General features: G+C 39.5%; 1 protein-coding gene across 1 annotated transcript in view; it reads left to right on the top strand.

The window, feature by feature from the left end:
• LOC118819701 (WD repeat-containing protein 7) overlaps nt 1-16,840 on the top strand; it is a 292,651-nt gene that overhangs the window by 82,867 nt on the left and 192,944 nt on the right. Inside the window, exon 18 of the mRNA XM_036587568.1 lies at nt 14,307-14,425. Coding sequence (XP_036443461.1) covers nt 14,307-14,425 — 119 coding nt within the window. The remainder of the gene's footprint in view (nt 1-14,306; nt 14,426-16,840) is intronic.

The following is a 16,840-nucleotide window of genomic DNA, read 5'->3' as shown; positions in this document are numbered from 1 at the left end:
GATAAAATTATGATTAATAAATCAATAATATCCACATGATTTTGCTGGTTTAATCATTTAGCATTTAACAGTTATTTATGCAAGTTTGTTTTTGAATGTGAAGCTCTCTTGAAGCATTTAAAGTGGAAAAATAATTTTATTTACTCATTTAGTGGCCTATTAATAAACATTACAGACAAAATTGTAACAGTGATACAAAAGCTCATTTTCATTTGTTGTCTCTGGCCAGATGACTGTAAATTAGCTTATATTGAACATATAAAATAACACATTATGGAGAATGAAATGTAGCCTAACATAGTCACAAAATAGATCTAGCAGAATACACAGAAAAACCTACTTCAACATAAACAACACATATGGGCCCTACAATTATGCTCACTTAACAAGCAGAAGATCGTGAATGGATCAGTTTAGCTTGTAGATGCAATTAGAATCAGGAAAATGCTATTAATAATAGAATAATAATAATTGAATGGTGTCAGTGTTGATGACTATGTGGACAATTCTTTCCAGTAGGGGTTTTATCAAGCGTAATGTGATGTGATTTAGCACTGATTGTGTCATTCCTGTAATGAATTACATCACATTACACTTTTCTAAGCATGTTGAAAATGATCAGTACATGAAAACACTGAAATTTCGTGTTTCGTTAAAAAGAGAGTGTAATTAGTCCTGTTAAGTTGATTAGTGTGTGAAACACTGAACAGAAGTCACTGTACTCTGTAGGCTTTTGACAGTGTTGTTTAAATCTGCCACTTGTGGGGCTTTTTTTGTTCCAACTTCTCAAACTTCAGAATATTTCTGAAAATATATACAATATACAGAATATATATGAAAATGTTTTCAGGTGTGATGATATTTGTCAAATCACCCACTCCTATTTTCCGGCTACTGTTGTGCGTCAAATCTGTTTATTACCAGTCAAAGTTTTCACTGCAGGATAAATCAACAGTCTGCACACCAACAAAGGCAGCAGCAGAGTGTAAAGCGCCAGTTCACCTCGAAACAAAACGTAGCAGTTGGACTGCTAGACGTCTACAGTCGCAGAAGAGTTGAAGCTGTTCTGAATCTGGGCCCACGCTGTGCGATTTTTAGCCCGATTTTATCCCCGATTCACCCCTTCCGACACATTTTACAGTCTGACATGATTTTTCGGGTTAGGAGTTTGGACAAAAGCAGTTTACGTGGATAATCTGGCAGTGTGAGCAGAGAAACGGGTCACTCTCCGAAGTGATCAGAGGCCCTCCGATATTGTCAAAGTCCTGCCGTGTGTGATTCAGGCAACAAACAGTCCATATCCAGTACAGTAGTGTGCAAAAGTTTGAACATCCCCCGTCAGATTATGTTGTGGATTTCCTAAGTGAAAATGTTTTTAGACACATCCACCAATTTTTCAAAATTCCTGTATAATTCAGTGAGTGAGACGTAAACAGAGTGATTCAGAGTGGTTTGGTGTGAAATGGTTCAGATGTCTTTACAGTGGTGGTGATAGGAACCAGGGGTCGCCATGACTACAACACAAATATAGACATTTTATTTACTATCCAGAACCACCAGTGAACCTACACAAGTCTTCTGAGTTTATATGGAATGTCGATGATGGAAAATAGTGGAAAATCTGAAATAATAAGTTTTCTTTGGGGACTGTTTTGCCTGACAGTGCCCTGCATGTATCCCTCCACCATGAATGGCTTTTAAAAAGAGGCCAAAATCTTTTCAAAACTATCGTAAAGCAGTGTCTCGGACATCAGGCAGTGCATTTATAACCATTTCATGTAGTAACTTTCTGTGAGGGAGCTTTTAGAGGTGGACGTCTGGTTCCTCTCACCACCACTGTGAACAGTTCTGACTTGGTAAGTTTCTCTAGAACAGAGTGTTTCACACCAAACCACTCTGAACGACTCTGTTTACATCTTAACCATTTATTTATGCTGAAATTCTGAAAAATTGGTGGTGTTCCCTTTTAGATATGAAATTTTGGCCAGTATGTTAAATTCAGGAGATAAATAGTAATTGTGCATTATAATATCAGGTAACACTTTATTTGAATCATCCACTTTAGATGCTTTGTTGATACTTTCAAGTTAAGTTCAACTATATATCTACTAAACTGACCGTAATTTTCTTTAACTCTAAACCTGCTCTAATCCGAACCCAAACCTAAACCCAACCCTCACCCTGGTCTAAATCCTAACCCGAACCCCACCTAACTGAGTTTCAACAGATGGTTTGTTAACAGCTTGAACGTCTGTAGATGGTCTATAGTGGACTATCTAAATAAAGGGACGCTGAATATTAACTTATTTTAATGCACTGTTGATGGAATTTAACATATCGGGAAAAATAAACATGCAAATTTTTTCATATTCATATGTATGTATATTTTAAGACCGCCATATAAAGCTTAACTTGACCGTGAATGTTGTAGACCACGTTGGTCCCCCCAACACGTGGCCTAATTTGTTTCCCTGCTGCAGCTCCATTGTCCCGACACAGTGGTGCAGTGGCGCGTGTTCACTTATGCATGCCGCACGCCCATTTCCTCCCTTTCAGAGGAAGTGTGACGGGGTGACCCACAACAAAGGCCACGTGTCGCCCCTCGATTTTCTGGGCCTCTTTCTCGCCAGACGGGCCGCTTTCTCTTTTTCTTCTGTCATATGCTAATCACCTCACTCTTTTTCTACTGCCAGAAGAGTTTAGGCTCTCCGTGTCCAACTTTCCGACACGTGCCTGTCCGACGAATTCTCACGCTGGGCGAGAGACTCGCCGACACACCACAACGCTCCATTTAAACGAATAAAAAAAGGAGTTTGTGGAGTTTTTCTGCTCTTTTATCTGCGAGAGCGTGAGAGAGCTGGGCTAAGATGTGTTGAGCTTATTGATCCTTCTCCGCTCTTTAGGCTTGAAGACATAATGAAAGTTATTCAACGCATGTAGCTCCCCCCTCTTCTTCTCCCCCCCCCCCTTCCTCTCCTCTCCTGCTCTTGTCTGTACTTGTTTCCTCCCGTATTGATCCGAATCGGTTTGTGAAAACTGCTCTTAGGTTGTATTATTAAGTGTTTTTAATGGAGTCGTTCTTTAAGTCTGAGGCTGGATAAAGGCTCCGGCGCGTGCCGTCCTTGTTAAACGCAGACGGGGGATTTGGTGAAACAAACGCGGCTCTTTTATTTTTTTATTTTATTTTTTTCCTCTCTTTCTTTTTTTTATTTTGATTTCTCTGTCTGTCACATAGCCAAGCATTAAGATAAATGAAAGGGCTTTCAGAGAGATAGAGAGAGAGTGAGCGAGAGAGCAGCAGAGAGAATGAAACTGTTTGTTTCATAGCGTCGCAATTGATACAAAGCTGTTTGGGAAATGTTTGCCTTTTGTGACGATGAGATCCTGCGACATTCCTTCCATCAGGAAATACTCGCAGTTGACCCGATGCCTTTTTCTCTGCCGAGATTATAGAACAAAATTAAGCTTCTATTTAAAAAACACTTTTAAGGACCAAAAAATGATGATAACCAGTGATATCGAGTGTGACCATGATAACCAGTGATATCAAATTATGTCAAAACATGCAATTTGAGACTCCGATCAAATGGCATGTTTTGGTTTTCTAAGTGGAAATAAGTTTACACTCCTCTACAGAGAACACACTTTCACTCTTCTTCAAATTTTCAAACAATTTCTGTTTATTTGCTCAGTTTTGCATATTGGAGGAAAGAATAAATGACATGCAAAATGTGACACGTCTTTTACACGTTTGATGTTTTATTTTTTCCTTACTTGTTCATCACATTGTGCTGAAGCGTGTTCTCTGTAGAGGGTGTTTTAACTCATTTTAAAATCAGCACAACAAACTTTTGCATACAGCTGCATTCTAATTAGAGCTTTATCAGCATCATTTTTGTCTATACCGATAAATCCACGCAAACGTAAAGCTTCACTAGGTAAGATTAGGGGGTATGGAGGCCTCTCTGGTGCGGAAGGACTTCTTGAATGGTCCAAAATGGTCCCCTAGTCCCTACACTGGAAATCTGGATCAGTACATAGAGCACTGTTGTGGGGAGCAGAATTCGTGATGGTAATAAATGATTTTGAACTGTCGTATGAGTTCACTCACTACTGTGACATCAACACTGTAAACGCCCTGCGGTCGGTCCACTATAACAGCTGAGTCTGACCGCACACCTGAATGTAAAGAGCTCTGTGGAGATGCTGCCACTGTAGCTGGGCTCGCTAATCCTGCTCAAGGAAGTTGAGCGTAAATCTTCAAGCCAAACTGTTCAGTGCATTATGGGTATCCCCTATTGGCTAGGGTACGTTGGTGTACGCAACACACTTAAAAATTGTGGTTCTTCAAGGGTTCTTTAGTAAAGAAAGTGGTTCTGTATGGTACATGAAATGGTTCTTCAGATTGATGGAGAACGTGAAGTATGTGGTTCTGTATGGAACCTTTTTGAAAAGTCGTCTATATAGTACTAAAAAAAGTTTGGCATTTGGAAAGCTTGGCATCGTAACATTGGAAGAAGCATCTACAGCCCATTCTCCATCAATCTGAAGAAGCATTTCACAGTGCAAAGAACCCTTTAATCATGCAAAAGGTTCTGTGAGTGTTCATGATTCTATATAGATCAGAGGTGTAAAATTCAGGTCCAGAAAGTAAAAACCCTTCCCAGGATTTTGTTCCAACTGCCTGGACAGCTCTGCTGGTGGTTTGATCCAACTAGAGCAGCAGAGCTGTCCAGGCAGTTGGAACAAAATCCTGGGAAGGATTTTTACTTTCTGGACCTGAATTTTACACCTCTGATATAGATCAATTTTCTTTACTAAAGAACCCTTGAAGAACCATCATTTTTAAGTGTGTACTTATTGCAGTGCACTGTGGGATAGTTTGATTGTTTTCAGACAGTGGCAGAACCCAAAATAGTGCACTGTATAGTGAATTGGGCACAGTTTCGGAAACTTTTTAGCGTGGGTTGTGCGTCGGGCCCCTTCCACGAGCGGAGGAATCTGCTGATTGAAAGAGAACTCAAAGAGGACTCAGTCTAAACTTGGTGAAGGAGCGTCTTCTGAGGATGTCAGTGAATTATCTACTGTTATCATCACATCTTCATCAGTATGATGTTGACTATGAGATCATCTTAGACCTAAACTTCGAGCCGGACCTTCTTTTTGAGCCTGTGTGTGGCGTTGATACGTAAAGACGTACGACATGGACTGAAAAACTCAATCTGGCTCATCTGACTGGCTTTACAGGGCGACTCAGTAATGCAGTAAAAGCCTTTAAATAGACCTGTGTTGCCTTACCTGTTTCTCTCCGTTGTAATAAACAGTTCTTACATAGTGCTGCTTATATGGATCAGGTCCTGTTGTGTTTATGGTTATATATGTCCGCCTATAGAGCAGTGAATGTGATAATTTCCTGATGAGAATTATACAGCTGTCCTCTTTAAATCCCTTCTTTAACAAATGCTCCTTGTTTTAAGGTTCTAGTTGTGTCCCCTTCACTCCTTACACCGTCACGCCGGTTGGCTTCTTCATATTCTTGCACCTGTTCTGATTCATCCTCTTCGTGCATGGCTTCAGCACTAAGCCTGAAACTCCACTCTGGAGGACTTCAGTGTGGACCAAACCCAAACCCGGCGCAGTGCTCATGGGATTTGTAGTTCTTTGCGTGTTCAGCCACAGCTGGTGATTGAGCTTCACTAGGCTGCTGTCGGTCAGAATGTGCTCCTTTTAGAAGGACTACATCTCCCATCTGCAGAGATCAGAAACAGAGCGTGATGCTTTCTCCACTGAAGTCCCCTGCAGCTCATGTTCAAGGGGGAAGTGTCTTCTGTGATGGTCTGTTTTTTTGTTTTCCTTTGTAATTTTTTTGTTTACCACAGGTTAACTGTTTGTCTGTTTGTTAGGCCAAGGGGAATTCCACCAATTTTTAAAATGTATACATAATTCAGTTGTTGAGATCTTAACGAATTTGTTTAGATTGGCTTGTTGTGAAATGATTCATTGTAGAGACTCAGATGTCTTTACAGTGGTGGTGATAGGAACCAGGGGTCGCCATGACTACAACACAGATATAGACATTTTATTTACTATCAAAACCACCAGTGAACCTACACAAGTCTTCTGAGTTTATATGGTATGTTGATGATGTTTTCTTTGGGGACTGTTTTGCCTAACACTGCTCTGCATGTACCCTTCCACCATGAAATCTCCACCACTGTGAAAAATCCTGACTTAGCAAGTTTCAAACAGCTCTGAATAACTTTATCTTAACCATTTAATTATACAGAGATTTTGAAGAGTCTATGGACTTCCCCTTCAATAATAAGGTCTCTTGACCTGGTCCTGTTTCTTCTTCTCTGTTTTGAATGTATTTCCTTTTGTATTTTCATTAGTAAAATGAATCTGCATGATTTAGTTCAGTATACTGAGTTTTTCTAAGATTTCTGAACATCAGAAAGTTGAGACCCCTTTGTTTTCACTCACGATGCCATTGCAGAAGTCTTGGTGTGAAACTAGAATTTAAAAAAATCAGAAAAATAAAAACCCTTTAATTAATTCTAGAAAGTTTCAGATATCACTAATATTTCTAGTGATACACATAAAATGACATGTCCTGACACATTATAAAGACAGACTCTTAAAAGAAGGTTCTCCTGTTTCTTTTCTCTCTGCATAATTAAAAAGTTAAGATGTAAACAGAGTCATTCAGAGTGGTTTGGAGTCAGAACTGTTCACAGTGGTGGTGATAGGAACCAGACGTCCACCTCTAAAAGCTCCCTCGCAGAAAATTATTGCAGGAAATGGTTATGAATTCACTGCCTGATGACTGAGACACTGTTTTCTGAAAGTTTTGAGAAGATTTTGCCCTTAAACTCCATTCATAGTGGAGGGGTACATAATATGCAGGGCGCTGTGAGGCAAAATAGTCCCCAAGAACACTTATTATTTCAGATTTTCCACTATTTTCCATCATCAATATTCCATATAATCTCAGAAGACTCGTGTTGGTTCACTGGTGGTTTTGATAGTAAATAAAATGTCTATATTTGTGTTGTAGTCATGGCGACCCCTGGTTCCTATCACCACCACTGTAAAGATATCTGAACCATTTCACACCAAACCACTCTGAATCTCTCTGTTTACATCATAAGTTTGCATTTCGCTGTTGTCGGAGCAAAACCTCATATCTCCAAAATGGTAACTTTACAGGAGAAGGAAAAAACCTACTTTACTTTTAATGTAAATCAATAGAGCCAGACTTTTTTCCAAGGCATTTTGGGAAATTTGCACACAATGTAAACAGAGACGTGGTTTTGTTCCGACAGCAGCGATTTGCGAGTTTCACAGTTGAGGGCTTTGAAATCTTCGTGTCTTAAGTGTATGTGGTTTATCTATTTATTGTCTGCGTCTTCTTTTTCTTCTTTTTTTTTACTAACTGCTTTTTCTCTTGTTCTTCCGACACTGCTGGAGGCCATTCGTCTTTTTCTCTCTTCTTTCTTTCTTTCTTTCTTTCTTTCTTTTCACGTATCTTTTCCTCTCCTTTGCAAGCTGCTGCTGCTTCCACCACAGCTCTCACACCTGGCACTGGGGCGCCTCATGCTGGCTCCACCTTTCATTCCTCTCCCTCCGTAAACGAAGGTACTCTCCTCCAAAGGAAAAAAGCATTTTTCTTCCTCTTTTTCTTCCACTCTCTCTCTTTTTCTGTGCACTCATCTGCCTCGCGCTCCCTTCTTTTGTTCTTTTTCCAGTGTCTGAGGTGTTTGTGTATGTGTGTGTGTGTGTCTGTTGGGGAGAGCGAAGCACAGCTGAAGACATTGTGGCTTTGTCTGAATGAGTATCTGCAGGGTTATTTCTGCTGTTTCTGCACAGGGCGAACTTTATTTCCAGCTGGTTAAGGTGTGCGAATGCCCCAACCTGCCCCATAAGAGGGGTTAATTGTAACACACTAAGGGGTCCAGCTGTAACCGGCACTGGAGGTCTGGTAAACTGATACAAAACACAGTTAATTCAACGAGGTTCTGTGTTCTTTGACCAAGAGACCACCTTTCCAACTTAAATACATAAAAATAACATGCATATGGGTCAAAAGGTTCTTTACGTGCTTGGCATGCGGCCGTCCCCTGGGCCCCGATGACGACTGCGAGAGCCGGCAGGAAGGCGGGACCGAACCCTGAGCGAGGACAAAGTTCCGCAAAGATGGCAGGGAGAGGAGAACTGCAAGTGGGTGGGGACATCGGGGCCCGGGGGACAGGCGCATGCCACAGAGCGATGCCATAGAAGTAACACTTTTGGTTCCCTAAAGAACTGTGTTTGAAAAAGAGATGTTTTAGGATGAAGAACCTTCACGTAATGTAAAGTTTCTATACTAATTTGAATTGTTCCTAGAAACCTCACCGTATGTGGAGGTTCTTTAAGGGTTCTTTCTAAAACATTCACCCTATGTGGTTCTTTAACCTTCAGAAAGGTTCTTCGCACACCTCTCATTCAAAAATTCGTTCTCTGAAGAAGCATCTATTGAAAGGCTCTTTAGAGAACCATACGTGGTTCTTTATGGCATCACACAAAGAACCCTTGCTGGCATCTTTATTTACTTTTGACCACAAATTAGATCAGCAAATATCAGCATTGTAAAATTGAAATATGCTTTATTTGATATTTATGGCATATTTTTGATTAAGGGTTCTATATAGCACCAAAAAGGGTTCTGCTATTGTTATGAAGTCAAGTCTGTAACAGTAGAAGAACCCCTTTTGCTGCCATCTAGAACCTTTTTCAAAAAGGTATAATATAGAACCATCTACAGCACATTCTCAGTTAATCTGAGAACTGTTTCACCATGCAAAGAACCCTTTAAACATAAACAGGGTTCTTTGGGTGTTCATGGTTCTATATCGAACCATTTTCTTTACTAAAGAACCCTTGTTTTTAGTGTGTATGTAAAATATCCATGTCAGATTGGACCCTGTGTTACGTTGTGCTCCGCTCTCCCCTGCTGTCTTGTCCAGCTTCTAGGTTCTGTGTGGTTCTGTCCTCTTGTCTTGTGATTGTAGTCGTGTGGTATCTTGCTCTGTGTACATCAGTAGCAGCATGTGTGCTCTGTACAACATTGGACAACTGTGAACACACACACACACACACACACACACACACACACACACACACACACACACTGTTCGCTCTGTCCTTCAGTAAATGTGAACCTTATTTTTTCCCCTCTCGACTCCTGACCTGCAATAATGAATGTAGAATTGATCTCAAATCTAACTCACTGTTTTTTCAACACAGTTTATATGAATCTGTTCATTTTTTCTTAGATCATGATCAGTTGCCTCCATTTTTCTTCTTTCTGTCCTTTTTTTTAAAAACTGAATGTTCTAGATTTTATATTCTCTAAATCTGTTGTGCAGCGTGACTTTTTATCTGACATTAAAGATCTGTGCTCGAGATTAAGTTTGCCTTTGACCACAAAACTTCTCACATCAGCAGAATGAAAATTCCCACAATCCCCATCACACCCCATCAAAGGCTTGTAACTCATTTTGCATTCAGATGGGAAATGGGAGGTTATGCACACTTTTTAAATCACTGCTTGAACACTGAGTAGATATTCTAGATACTCACTCTTTATGGAGAGTTGCTCTAAAACACAGAAATTGTCCTGTTGGTATTTTTAGTTCATGTATCTGACACTCTTAAAGAAGATTAAAGGTTCTTTAGGGTTTCTTTAGTAAAAACGAGGTTTGCATGCTTAAACGGTTCTTTGCATGGTGAAGTAGATGTTCAGACTGATTGAGAATGTGTTGTACATTTTTGGTTCTATATAGCACCAAAAAGGGTTCTGCTGTTGTTACAATATCAAAATTACACAGTAGAACGTCCCTGTTTGGTGCTATGTAGAACCATTTACACAAAGGCTCTGTGTAGAACCATATATAAACATATTCTCTGAAAAGGGTTCTATAGAGCGTCAAAAGGGTTCTTCTATTGTGACTAGCTTGACATCATAACAGTATAAGAACCCTTTTTGGTGCTAAATAAAACCATCTACAACACATTCTCCATCATTTTGAAGAACCATTTCACCATGCAAAGAACCCTTTAATCATGCACATGGTTCTTTGATTGGTTCTATATAGAACCATGAACAATCTCTTTACTAAAGAACCCTTGAAGGACCATCTTTTTTTTGAGTATAATACAACCCCACCTCCAAAAAAAGTCGGGACGCTGTGCAAAATGTAAATAAAATCAGAATGCAATGATATGCAAATCATTTAAACCCTATTTTTGATTGAAAATACTACAAAGACAACATAGCAAATGTTGAAACAGAAATTTTTGTTGTTTTTTGAAAAATATATGCCCATTTTGAATTGGATGCCAACAACACATTCCAAAAAAGTTGGGACGGGGGCCTGTTTACCACTGTGCTTCATCAGCTCTTCTTTTAACAGCACTCTGTAAGCGTTTGGGAACTGAGGAGACACTGCTGTAGTTTTGAAAGTGAAATGTTTTCCTATTCCTGCTTGATACAGGATTTCAGCTGCTCATCAGTTCAGGGTCTCATTTATCATATTTTTCATTTCATAATTCGCCAGATAGGACAGATCTGGACCGTAGGCAGGTCAGTTTAGCACCCAAACTCTTTTACTACAGAGCCATGCTGTTGTAATACTTGCAGGATGTGGTTTGGTATCGTGTTGCTGAAATAAGCAAGGCCTTCCCTGAAAAAGACGTCGTCTGGATGGCAACATATGTTGCTCCAAAACCTGTATATATTGCTCAGCATTAATGCTGCCTTCACAGATGTGCACGTCACCCATGCCATGTGCACTAATACACCGCTATACCATCACGGATGCTGGCTTTTGAACTGTGTCCTGCTAACAAGTTGGATGGTCCCTCTCCTCTTTAGCCTGGAGGATGCGGCGTCCATGATTTCCAGAAAGAATTTCAAGTTTTCATAGGACCTCAGGACACTTTTTTTTACTTTGCCTCAGTCCATCTTACATGAGCTCGGGCCCAGAGAAGGCAGAGGCGTTTTTGGATCCTTTGTATATACGGTTTCTTCTTTGCATGGTAGAGTTTTAACTTTAACTGAATCGTGTCTGTTTTTAATGCAGTGCTGCCTGAGGGCCTAAAAATCACAGCCAACCAGTACTGGTTTTCAGCCTTGTCCCTTGCATACAGAGATTTGTCTGGATTCTCTGAATCTTTTAATGATATTTTGTAGTGTAGATGATGAACTGCCCAGGTTCTTTGCTGTTTTACATTGAGAAACGATATAGTTGCTGCACTACTTGCCCACACAGTCTTTCACAGAGTGGTGAACGCCTCCCTATCTTTACTTCTGAACGACTCCACCTCTCTGGGAGGCTCTATTTATACCCAGTCATGTGACTGACCTGTTGTCATTTAACCTGATTAGTTGTGAGATCGTCCACCAGGTGTTTTTAGCATTGCACAACTTTACCGGTCTTTCATCGTCCCATCCCAACTTTTTTGAAACATGTTGTCGGTATCAAATTCAAAATGGGCATATAGTTTTTAAAAAACAATAAAATTCTCAGTTTCAACATTTGATTTGTTGTTTTTGTACTATTTTCAACTAAAAAGACAAATCAATGAAACCTTACATCCTTGCATTCTGGTTTTATTTATATTTTATAGAGCTCCTCAGCTTTTTTGGAAGTGGGGTTGTATATACTTAATGGTTTTCTTCAATAATAAATGAATACATACTGATTATCCAGTGCCTTTATATTGATTAATGCTTATTTTCCTCTCTGCTTGATAAAAGTAAACTTGTTGTTTGAATCCAGTTCCAGTATTAGCTTGATGATCTTTAGATTTGTATTTTTTTATATTATACATTATACTTACAGACTGGTGCTTTTCATGATTAATCTAAATGATTTCCCCTGTCATGAAGGTAAGTATCTATATGGCTCCACAAAGAAATTTTAAGAATTTCTTTGCACTGAACTGTCTTTTATTTTCTCAGTCTTTGGATTATGCGACATTACCTCATTCCGGAAGCTCTTCCATATATTTCTAATATATGTGACGGCATTCTCTGTTTTGATATTGTTCATTAAAGCTGTTTTTCCTCCCCAGCGTTCCTCATGTTCATCCGTAGTGGCTCTGAATTACTGCCTGTATTTCTGTCTCATCCTCAGCAGTACTCCGTGTTTAGTGATGAGCTTCGTGTAGGTGTAGGATTGTAGATTGTGTAGCTGTCTGTGCGTGTGTGGCTGTGAATGTGTACGATGTGCGTGTGGCCGCTGTCGCGTGTGCAAAGTTGCAAAATTCTGCAACTTCACCAGAAAACACGGAGTTTTCTCAGCCTCTGTAAAATCCCATTACAGTTTTTGACTTTTTAAAGGGGAACTCAACCAGTTTTTCAAAATTTCTGGATAATTTTGTCATCAAAATGTAAACAGAGTCATTCAGAGTGGTTAGGTGTGAAATCGTTGATTGTAGAGACCCTGATTTCTTTACAGTGGTGGTGATAGGAACCAGGGGTCGCCATGACTACAACACAAATACATACATTTTATTTACTATCCAAACCACCAGTGAACCTACACGAGTCTTCTGAGTCTTTATATCGTTGCTTTAGGACAAAATCTCATATTGCCAAAATGCTAAGTTTGCAGGACAAAGAAAAGGTGCTTCTATCTTTAAATGAAAGTAAATGGAGCAAGACTGACATTTCCAGATTACATGAAAGAAAAAATTATAAATAAAACAGCAGAAATGGAAATAGTGTTATATAAACCTTCTTTTAATGTAAATTCTCTTTGCTTTTTGCCTACGCTGCCCTGCAGGGATCTCTCAAAAATAGACTCTCTTAAAAATAGTTTTAATACAAATTTGTACAAAATTATCATAAAACAGTGTCTCAGACATGAAGCAGTGTGTTTCTAACCCTTCATGTAAAAAGTTCACCACCACTGTGAACAAATCTGACTTGGTAAACTTCTCTGTAATGAACCATTTCACACCAGACCACTCTGAATGACCCTGTTTACATCTAAACCATTTAATTATGCAGAAATTGGAAAATTTGGTGGAATTTCCTTTTTATTTTCAGAGTTATCACTTGTACAGTATGTATGATGATGGAAGAGTGTGTGTCAGTTAGGGCTGCACAATATGGACACAATACTAATATTGCGATCGCAGTACAACTTGCAGTATATTAAAAATACATCTGTGAGTCAGTGTGACACAGTTAAACACTGGCCTGCGTTTGACCAAAAATGCTGCTGTGAGATTAAATGAATACATTGATTGATTAAAACGCATGTCTCGATTTGTGATTGGTAAGAATGCTCACAGTTAGGGCTGGCTATCTAATTTTGGTACTTTTGTGATCGTCAAATTACTCTGAGTATAGAATTTTTCTATGTTGTTCAATACCAAATTTCAACGCCTAGTTAGTCAGCCTTATCAGCAACAGTGAGCCAGTAAACACACTTGTTCCAAAGTCTAGGCTGCTGATTATCTGTCTAAATTACAATCCAAGTACATTATTAATAGAGCTTATTCAATTCTGCAGTGCTTTTCTGATTATTATGCAAAACTGTTACAATATATGACCTTTAACCCAATATGTACAGTCGTATGCAAAAGTCTGGATGCGACTGTTCAAACGTCATGTTTTGTTGATTTTCTAAGTGAAAATGTTTCAACACATCCTTTACAGGCAACTAATATGATGTTCCCCTTTAAAATTTTAGTGCACCATTTCTATTTGCTGAGTTTAACATATTGGATAAAAATTGAGTATTAAATATAAAATATGCCACTGCTCTGGCACAGGCCACATTTTATATTTTATTTTTCCCCAGTTCTGTTAAATTCTGTTGAAGTAAACAGTGATTGTGCATTAAAATGTGCAGATATGTTCTTTATAGAGGATGTGTTCACTTATTTTCACCTCATCAGCAAAATATGGAATTTGACTGGGGTGCCAAAACTTTTGCATGCAACTATATATATGTTTGGAGAAGGTATTGAAGAAAAGTATCATGCAGGAATCAATACTAAAGTCCAGGTATCGATGTTGGTATCAACATTGAGTAATTTTAAGGATACCCAGCCCAACTCAGCACACAATAACAAACACAGATCGTTTAGAGGCTCATTTGCATATCACAGCCTTTTGAGATAACAGCATTGCAGAGGCCAGTATTGTGATGATTAGTAAACGGTGTATCGTGCGGCCCTAGCGTGTGTCTGTGAGAGTGCTGAGGGCGCAGAGCTCTGTGTGAAGATGTTTCTCTGTATGTGTCTCTCAGGTTGGAGTCAGCTGGCTGCGATGCACTGTGTGATGCTGCCTGACCTGCTGGGGCTCGATAAGTTCAGACCACCCCTTCTGGAGATGCTCGCTCGCAGGTGGCAGGATCGCTGCCTGGAGGTGCGTTTACTGATACTTACATACAGCTGTTACTGTTAAGCTATTAACTGTTATATAAGTTATGATTCTGGAGTGTGTTTATCATTTATCATTGGATTTTTTTTTGTTTTTACACCATTTAATAAAGCTTTTTTTTTTGTTGTGTGAACAATTCATGATGAATGGACCATTAAAAATGGTCATGTTGCACTATACAGGTGTAGGCAAAAGTTTGGGCACCCCTGGACAAATTACTTGTATTTGTAGAAATTTTTAATTTTTTTTAAAGTGTAAATAAGTGAACACATCCTCTACAGAGAACATACTTCTGCATCATTTTAATACACAATTACTGTTGATTTGCAGAATTTAACATATTGGAAGAAAAAAAAAACATAACATGTGGCCTCTATAAAAGTTATGGCACATTTGTATATATTTTTTAAATGATAAACTGAGCAAAAAAAAATTTTGCATGGAAAAAAATGTATGAAAAATGAAAAAATGTAACTTATTTTTACTTAGAAAATCATCAAAACATGTCATTTGACCAGGGATGAGTTAAAAGTCATGTATTTTCTTTCTATTCAAAGATTAACAGTGGCCTCCTTTCCACTGTTCAAGGCCGTACTGGGCCGCTTGATTGCTTGCGGGCGAGCGCGTGCCCGCAGCGCAGTAGACAGAGAGAGAGAGGAAGAAAGAGAGCGAAAATTCATGCGTGAGAGCCTGAAATCTCTGTAAAAACGGCAAATTTGCTCCATTTTAATATAATAATCATATAAACTCAATGGAAATTGGCTGTTTTAATATTTCAGGTTCACTGAGTGTAACAGTGATGTAAGGAAATGTGCAGAGGACTTTAAGAATAGCATTACTGAAGAATCATCAATGTTTTTATTTTTTATTTTTTTCCTTTTTTGGATCTCTTTCACTGTTTTTTTGTTTGTTGTTTGTTTGTTTGTTTGTTATGGTTTAGTTCATGACACCCAGCCGACAATGCTGACTCGCTGCATGTTTTGTGGATGTGTTGATCTTTATGTCAAATTTAAAAATTAACTGCACTTTTCAGGTTAATTAATACAATTCTGGGCGATGATCTGCCAGAGTATACAGTTCTATAGTGAACTGAGCTGAGCCCCAGATTTTTACACGCCCAGCCAACGTATCTTTCCATCTGTACTGCTATGTAGTGGAAGGAAAGGTGTTTATCTGCTTGTAAATGTGCATGATGGGGAATAATCTCAAAAATCTAGCTGTGGTCTTGTAAATAGTGGCACTGTAAGATTCCTAGTCTTTGCAAAATGATAGTCTGTGACTAAAAACCATGACACTGTCTTTAAATGCGAGAGGGTGTCAGACTTAGTCTATCTTAGTCTATCTAGTCTTTCAAAAGTCTTTTCAAAGTCTTTTCAAACTCTTCTAGTGTATAGTTAGCGCAACTCCAGTTTTTCGGCGAGCTCTCATCTGCTTTATCCTGTAAACGGGTGGTATTTGAGCATCTGTTACTCAAACAGCCTGTACTGCGGTGGGTTTCACCTGTAGCCGGATAACTGCACTAGCTAGCATTAGCATCGCCCAGCAGGGTGCAGCTCAAATCACCACAGAACAAGTCTATTTTTTGTCTTTGTCATTTCAACACCAGTCACTTGAATATTATGCTCTCAGACACGTCTTTATCCGCTAAACAGGTGTTTTTAATCCTGGGTTCGTTAGAACTGAGCCTGACTGCGGTGGCACCATGCACTCGCGTTAGCTTAGCCTAGCAGGCTACAGCTTGAAGCACCACAGAACAGGTCCAGTTTTGGCCTTCTGTCAGTTCACCGCCAGCAGCTTTGCTCTCGCTGTTAAAGTTTTTATCGTCTATACTTGTGATAGCAGGACACCGGTAAGTCGAGTCGAGCCTGCACTGGTGTGTTTTTAGCTAAGCTAAGTTAGCTCGGAGAGAGGCGCTGGCTAGCATTAGCTTAGCTAGGAGGCTCCAGCTCCAGACACCAGAGAACAGGTTTAATTTTGTCTCTAACCCCAGCCGCTCGACTTCGCTTCCTCAGGTTTGAGTCATTATCCTCTGAATTTGTGTCAGTAAAGATTTTGTTAGTCAGAATTGAAGCTGTTTTGTGGTGAGCAGAGCTGGCTAGTTAAGCTAAGCTAACGCTCACCAGTTACTCTTTCCTGGGCATCAGCGCCGTTTAACCGTTAAAATAGGTGTTAGTTTGAAGCTTTGACGTTTATTGAGTGGTGGATTTGAACTGGTGCACTGCTCTTATTTATTAGCCGTCCGTGTGAGCGAGCTGACCTCATTTGATTGTTTTTGGGTTTGAAATAACGCAGCAGGATGCGGCAGCAGTGCGCAGCTGCAGACTCGCGGTACCTCACTTTTAGACCCGCACTGTCAGCTCCTTCCAGGTATGCCTCTAGTGGTATATTTCAGAATTGCAG

This window comes from Colossoma macropomum, unplaced genomic scaffold (genome assembly GCF_904425465.1).
Source record: "Colossoma macropomum unplaced genomic scaffold, Colossoma_macropomum, whole genome shotgun sequence".
Classification (NCBI taxonomy): Eukaryota; Metazoa; Chordata; class Actinopteri; order Characiformes; family Serrasalmidae; genus Colossoma; species Colossoma macropomum.
The sequence above is the reverse complement of the archived record's forward strand: the minus strand, read 5'-3'. Positions and strand labels throughout refer to the sequence as shown.